The sequence below is a fragment of the Manacus candei genome, unplaced genomic scaffold (genome assembly GCF_025592945.1).
Source record: "Manacus candei isolate 608988 ecotype Guabito, Panama unplaced genomic scaffold, ASM2559294v1 h1tg000062l, whole genome shotgun sequence".
Taxonomy (NCBI): Eukaryota; Metazoa; Chordata; class Aves; order Passeriformes; family Pipridae; genus Manacus; species Manacus candei.
This window is the reverse complement of record NW_026138110.1, coordinates 124455-131543: the sequence shown is the minus strand read 5'-3', so window position 1 is coordinate 131543 and position 7089 is coordinate 124455. Positions and strand designations below refer to the sequence as shown.

At 57.6% G+C, this 7089-nt stretch overlaps 1 protein-coding gene and 1 long non-coding RNA gene across 2 annotated transcripts; one reads left to right on the top strand and one right to left on the bottom strand.

The window, feature by feature from the left end:
• Nucleotides 1-119: 119 nt before the first annotated feature.
• LOC127478790 (uncharacterized) lies at nt 120-4356 on the bottom strand. Its single transcript, XR_007907349.1, has 3 exons — nt 4252-4356; nt 3374-3482; nt 120-2047 (listed from the first exon to the last, which is right to left on the bottom strand). It is a non-coding gene; the product is annotated as an uncharacterized LOC127478790 (long non-coding RNA).
• A 598-nt stretch (nt 4357-4954) lies between these two features.
• Nucleotides 4955-5747, top strand: NEUROG2 (neurogenin 2). Its single transcript, XM_051804931.1, has one exon. It carries the CDS (start codon nt 5049-5051, stop codon nt 5745-5747), a length of 699 nt encoding a protein of 232 aa, XP_051660891.1. The 5' UTR covers nt 4955-5048.
• Nucleotides 5748-7089: the final 1342 nt, after the last annotated feature.

Below are 7089 nucleotides of genomic sequence, written 5' to 3'. Positions count from 1 at the left end.
AAACAATCAAAAGGCCCCCTTTCCAAGCTCTGGAGTGCTGGAAAGAGACTTGCACAAGGGCATGGATTGCCAGGACGGGGGAGAACGGCTTCAAATGACAGAGGGAGGGTTTAGATGGGATATTGGGAAGAAATCCTTCCCTGTGAGGGTGGTGAGGCCCTGGCACAGGTTGCCCAGAGAAGCTGGGGCTGCCCCATCCCTGGCAGTGCCCAAGGCCAGGTTGGACGGGGCAGTGAGCACCCTCCTGTAGCAGCAGGTGCTGTCCGGGCTGACAGGTGCCAAACACACCGAGAATTCCCTATTTTCCCCCCCCGTTTTCCCGATCCCAGATAACTTTGCCCCCCTCAGTTTCCCGCCGCCGCCAGGTGGTGCCACCTGCCCGCCCGGCGGATGGAGCGGCGGCGGCCGCGGTGATCCGCCCCGCTTGGAGCCAGCCCGCCACTGCGGCCGCAGAACCGCTCCTCCCTGAGGGGGAGCGGCGGGTCCTTCCGCGCGGGGCAGGGTTGAATAGCGCCTTTTAATTACTCCTGACACCTCTGTCCCAGCTCCCTAAAATCTCAATCAACAAGCCATTAGAACTCAACGGGAGTAAAACTAAATCCTCGTTTAAGTGTATTTATCCGCTCTCTTTTCTCTCTTTCAAATGCTAAATCCATTTCAGCATATGCCCCTTCTTTCTCTCGCCTTTCTCTAAAGACTGGCAGCCCGCACTACTCTTGTAAATATGAAAGATGCTAATCATATGACATATCACGTCTCAGTCGGAGCCTGGAATAAAGCCTTGAGATTTGGGATCATTGCCTCCAGACAACAGCTTCATCAGCCGGAAAGTTGGGTTTTTTTCTCCTTTCCTTCAACTCTCAATCCCTTCTTTGTCTGAGGGAAAATGCAGCCAACTCGAGCCACCCCGGCCATATGGTTCACTCTGTGTTTTCTTAGTTGAATCCTGAATTGTTTGTGACTTGCGAAGGAGGTTTTTTTGGTTTGGTTTTTTTTTTTTTTTTGGAAGTGTGTATAAAGACATAGAAGAGGCTGCCCGGACCAGGGTGGCTCTGCAGGGTAACTCCATGTTCTTCATGTGTTCACTTCACACACTCCTTGCGCCACCTCACCGTACAGCCAAAAAGCATAAACCCACAGACACACTTTATATCAATAACCCATTGCAGGTACCCGGTATTTTTCCCCTTTTCTGGGCAAAAACATCCAGGTGGTTTTTCCCTTTTCTGGATGGAAATGCCTTCTTAAAACACCACTTGCTGTGTCTTTACTCACATCTGTAAGACAGAGTTATTGGTCACTAGCAAATCCCTTCTAGAAATGCCTCGACTGAGAGAAGCCTCCAAGCATTTTGAGTAAGGAAAAGTGGCTTTTAAGACACGTATAAATTAGGAGCTGAATGAGTTCGGCACACCCGAGTTTGGATAGCCCCCCTGTTTGATAGCCAGCCTGCCAAATTTTCTTTCTCTCTTTCCTTACACAAACCCCCCGAAAAAAGGCCCTTTCACCAAATCATTAAATTCTACAGAGGTGGTCAAGCTAGTCCTGCTTTTCAGGCGTTCGAGAAAGAAAAGGGTCCTTGAAGTTTAGAAGATGCCCAAGGAAAACTCATTGAATGACATCAAAAGAATGAGTTTCCATAGCTGTTGAAGCACGAGAGCCGTGTAGCTGCACAAAGGCGGGTTGGGGCAGTGGGACTGTCCCACTGCTCTATCCCAGCACAATTGGGTCACTGAAATAGGGAATTAATTACCATTGGAGAGTGGGCAGCCCATTCACCACTGGCTGAGTTTTATTAAACGCCAATATAAATAACAAAACAACTCTTGTGGCTGCACTATTCCTACACGCCAAAGGAAGGATTATGTTGGGGATTAACATCTTAAAGTCTATGAGACTTTCTGACTCAAGGCTCGGAGCTGGTAATCGTATTTGTCTCCTGGTTCAGCGATTAGTGCTCTCCCTTGCGCACCTTCGCCTGGATGGCCAATGTCCCTTTTTGCAGGCACTGGGTTTTTCACACAATCGGCTGTTCTTTTCCCCACATCTATAGAAAAGAATAAGAAAACTGAAGCGTGTTCACGCGATCCTCAAGCTTCTTCTCTTCTTCATGGGAAAGGAAGGCACCGGCGGCCTTTTTTCACAAGGGGGGAGAGGCAAACCCTCTTGGGGAGGCGGGGGGGGGTGGCCCAGAACGGCAAAATCGCTTTGCAGGCCTGCACCTGCCATGCAAATCTGCCGGGAACAATCGGCCCCCAACGAGGGGCTCGTCTGCCCGGGGTGGGGGGACCCAGGGAAGGATGCTGGGGCAGCGCTTATGGGGGAACCCCTCCTCCCTTTGATCCCAAAACCCCGAAAGTGTTAGCGCGGCTTGGGATCTGGGGGGCCAGTCCTCATCCTGTCCCTCTCCACAGTACTTTTCGCTGAGCTCACAGAGGGTTCAGGAAGACCTGGATTGCGGCATAGGGGACACACGCTGCAGCATTTTCCATTTCTCCCCTCCCTAGAGCATCCCGATACTCTGCTGGATTTGGATATATTCCGTCCCCCCCATTTAAGAGCAGAACCATCTCACTCGCAGGGTTTGCGGGGGCCGCCATAGGGCTGGGTAGCCTGGTGTGGGCAGCCCTGGTACCCCAAACCCTTAGGACACCTCAGGCTGGGTGGGTGTGAGGGAGGCAGAGCAGGGAGGGGTCAGGCCACCCTGTCCCTGCAGCTTTGTCCCCCCTTTCTCCGGGATGTCGCGCCCCCATTCACCTGGGGCAGGCCGGCCATTAACGCCGGCTCTCAACTTGTGAGGTCCACGTGTGGATGGGCTGTGCCCAAAGGTCTCTCAGCAACACAGACCCTAAACTTTTAGGGCTATCGGGTCACCTCAGAGTTCAATCTTCTTACGGCAAACAAAGCCTTTCTGAAGGTCTCCCCCTCTCCCCCACACGAGCTCAGCGTCCTTTATTTCTGGGCTGTGTGATAAGCTTAAATCATTGTGCTCCCATTTCTTGATCGTCGCCTACTTTGGGCTTTTGTTCCCCTAAAGTAGGATTGAGTCTGGCAAAGGGGCTGAAGTTGAACAGTTTGACCCTTGGAGGACAGTTCAGGCAGTGGGCAGCAGTGGCAGCGGCATTCCCGCTCCTGATCCCACTCCCTCTCCCCCCGCTGCCCCCTCTTCCCACCGCTCTCGGCCGAGCAGCTCGGCCCTCGCTCTGCCCACAGACCACACAAGCGCCTCTGCAGGGTTGTGAGGACTCGGTCACCTTGTGCTGAGTCCTGAGGAGAAAACTGCTGCATCGCTGGGGCTGGCAGCAAGAACTGGGCTGAACCCAAGAAAGGCACCACAGTGGGTTATGCACCCCCAGCACCGCCTCTGCCTCACCTCTCCGTTGCTTTCCATCGGCAGTGAAAGGACAGAAATCTCAGAAAACAGGGTGGTGACAGAGAGGCGGGCTGGCCCCGTCACAGGTGACTCCGCTTTGAGCTTTAAGCTGCTGAGAAAGAAATAAAGTTCTTTTGTGCCACTCTCCTGAGATGCCGAGGGGACCCGTGCGTCTCCTGCTTTTCACAAGGGGGCAAGGGGAGCATTAAAATGTCTCACAGAGTCACGGAGATGCTCTAATTGAGGCAGCCGCCTGGCTGCCATCGCTCCCGCAGGGAGTGACACAGGGGCCACCAACTCAGTGGGCAGCGGGAGCGAGGGACTCGTTTGCGTGCGAGTTCCTGGTGTGCTCAGCGAGATGTTTGTGGTGATTTTGGCTCTCTCACCTGTTTTAGGCTTCCCTACCAGCTGCAAATAAAATCCCGTCCCAAAGCTCAACTCCCCCAAAGTGCCTCAGAGCTGGTGTTTCCGCACAGGAAGACAGTGTGCTGGGGTTTTTGTTTTGTATGTCCTCGCCATCATTTCTTTGACAAGGCCACGGACTGACAAGGGGGAACGGCTTCACACTGACAGAAGGCAGGGTTAGATGGGATATTAGGAAGAAATCCTTCCCTGTGAGGGTGGGGAGGCCCTGGCACAGGTTGCCCAGAGAAGCTGTGGCTGCCCCGTCCCTGGAAGTGTCCAAAGCCAGGTTGGACGGGGCTTGGAGCAACCTGGGATAGTGGAAGGTGTTGGAACGAGGACGGGGTTGGAACGACATGATCTTTCCAGGTCCCTTCCAACCCAAACCGTTGTTATTTGACAGCACCGACCAGCTGCATCCCGGGGGAGCCCCCTACCATCCCCATACCCCAGCAAGCCGCGTACGAACTGCGCACCTTTACCGCAGCACCGGCGTCTCCCCAAGAAGACAAAAATCTCCCCGAGGAATGAACGGGGAGGCCAAGGGGAGCTCCCCCATCCCTCGCATCCCTCGCATCCCTCGCATCCCTCGCATCCCTCGCATCCCTCTCATCCCTCGCATCCCTCTGCCCGGGCGCCGCCGGCTCCGCGGAACTCGAAAGCGGCCGCAAAGGGAGCGGGGCCCCGGGCGCGCGCGTGGCGCGCGGGGCGCGGGGATTGGCCGGCCGCGCCTCGCGCCCCCCCCCCCCCGGCCTCCCCCCGCTCCCCCGCGCCGTCCCCCCCCATTCATTAATAAATTAGCGGCACGCTCCAGCCGAGCGCGAGGCGCCAATGGGGCCCCGACGGGAGGGGGGGACACGGGGGGGAACGGGCGGGGGGGCGGCGGCGGCGCCCCCGACAAGAGTCGCGGGCGGGGCGAGGTGGAGGGGAGGGGGGGACGGGGGGACCCCGGGGGTAGGTTTGATTGTTCCCCGCGGGGTATATAAGGGGTGTTAAGGAGGGTCGTGTGCCAGACACGCAGCCCCGACGGGCCCCGGGCGCCGCTCCCGCCGCCGCCGCCCGCCCAGACCCGCCCGCCGCCCCCGGGGCGCGTGCCAGCGACGCGGCCCCCCCACACCGCGCCCCCCACCCCTCCCCTCTTCCCCGATCCCCCCGCGCTTTGGTCCCCCCGCGACCCCCGCCCCGCTCCGTCAAACCGGCGAACCGTCACGCCGCCGGTGCTGCCGCCCGCCCGGCGCTTCCCCGGTGCTGCCCGGCGCGGCCCCCCGCAAGGATGCTGGTGAAGGCGGAGATCCTGGCGCCGGCCGCCGAGGACGAGCTGCTGCTGCTGGGGCTGGGCTCGCCCGCCCCCTCGCCCTCGCTGCCGTCCAGCGCCGAGGAGGAGGAGGAGGAGGAGGAGGAAGAGGAGGAGGAGGAGGAGCCCCGCGCCGCCCCGCCGGCGCGCCCCGTGGAGGCGGCGGGCGGCCGCGGGCTGCGGCGGGCGGAGGGCAAGCGGCGGCCGGGGCGGTCCCGGGGCGCCCCGCGGGCGGCGCGCACGGCGGAGACGGCGCAGCGCATCAAGCGGAGCCGGCGGCTCAAGGCCAACAACCGGGAGCGCAACCGGATGCACAACCTGAACGCGGCGCTGGACGCCCTGCGCGACGTGCTGCCCACCTTCCCCGAGGACGCCAAGCTCACCAAGATCGAGACGCTGCGCTTCGCCCACAACTACATCTGGGCGCTCACCGAGACCCTGCGGCTGGCCGGGGCGGCGCGGCTCGGCCCCGACGGGGCGGCGGGCGCGGGGGTCCCCGCCGAGGGCAGCCCATCGCCCGCCTCCTCCTGGAGCGGCGGCGCCGCCAGCCCCGCGCCCTCCGCCTCCCCGTACGCCTGCACTTTATCGCCCGCCAGCCCCGCCGGCTCCGCCTCGGACCCCGAACACTGGCCGGGCCGCTTCGCCCCGGCGCCGCCGCTGCCCCGCCGCTGCCTCTAGCCCGCCCCGGCGCTCCCGGGGCTCCCCCCGGGGCGGTGGCGGCATCTGCCCCATTCCCAGGGCAGGGCGGGCTGTGGGAACGGCACCTGCCAAACCAAACTTTCCGTCTCTCTCTCTCTTTCTCTCTCTCTCTCTCTCTCTCTCTCTCTCCGATGTGCACTTTGTCCAGTTTTCCCAGATCTGTCACCGCGGGGCTTTTGTGTGTCCCTGTCCCTTTCCCCGCTCCCCCCCTTTGCCATCTGTCCCTTATGATTTATAGGCGGGAGGGGGGGGTTGGAAAGCGAGAAAAAAAAAAAAAAGTAAATTGTTTTGTTAGGGGTCCAGGTTAGAAGTCATTGTATAATTTGTAGGCTTTGTGAGGGCTGAATGCAAGCGTGGAAATTTAGGCTGAACTCTCTATCAAAAGGGAAAAAAAAATCGGGAGGGGGGGAATGGGGAAGGATCTCCTCATACATTATTTATTTCGACCTTTAGGGGACGAGGAACTCCCCCCTTCTTTCAGGAGATTAAAAATAAATCAACAGACTGAAAACCTCAACAGACACGGAACATTACAGCGATCAGCCACACACGTGTTCACATTTATTTATTATAAAGACAGATTTCATGGAAAATATGTATTTTTTTGTATAATTTACAGAGTTTATTCTAGTATGTATTTACAGCTGAAGAGCAAAGGGACCGTCCTTGTGATAAAATATAAATAAAAAGCTCTAATTTTCGTACCTTTGGGGCTGCTGCTTTTTCTGCTTTACGTGACAGCGACCGGGAATTACGGGATTGGGCCTGTCCTTGTCTCTGGTGAAACCAGGGCCTGGTGGGAGCTGATGCCACTTACAGCAGGTCCACAGGCAACAGCTGCTTCAGGACCTGCAAAAAAATCCATTATATATGTATATATACATATTTATATATATATATAAGTTCAGTGGAAGTTTACTGATCATTTACCTTTGCCTCTTGGTACAGAAGATGTTGACAGCAAACGTGGGATGGATGGATGGATGGTTGGATGGATGGATGGATGGATGAATAGATAAACAGTTATCACGCTTCTTCGGCCCGAAGGATTTCACCGAGAAGGCCACAGGAAATAAATGTCACTGGTGAAAAAATGATTGGGCTACAAAAGAGGAAGAATTCCCTTTCTCTGCCTCTCTGAGGGACGGATGAATCCCAAGGCACTTGCAATTCCAGGGGGTTTGGTTCAGTGTGCACAGCACACGGCCAGGGATGTCACCATGGAGGGGGATGCTGGAGGCCGCCCAGGCCCTTCAATCATCGTGCCCGTGCGCCCGGGAGCACTTTGTGACTTCTGGGTACAAACACCTGGAAATCATTA

Bases quoted from the DNA above. Each gene is read 5' to 3' on its own strand.
- NEUROG2 (XM_051804931.1), top strand. From the start codon at position 5,049: ATGCTGGTGAAGGCGGAGATCCTGGCGCCGGCCGCCGAGGACGAGCTG.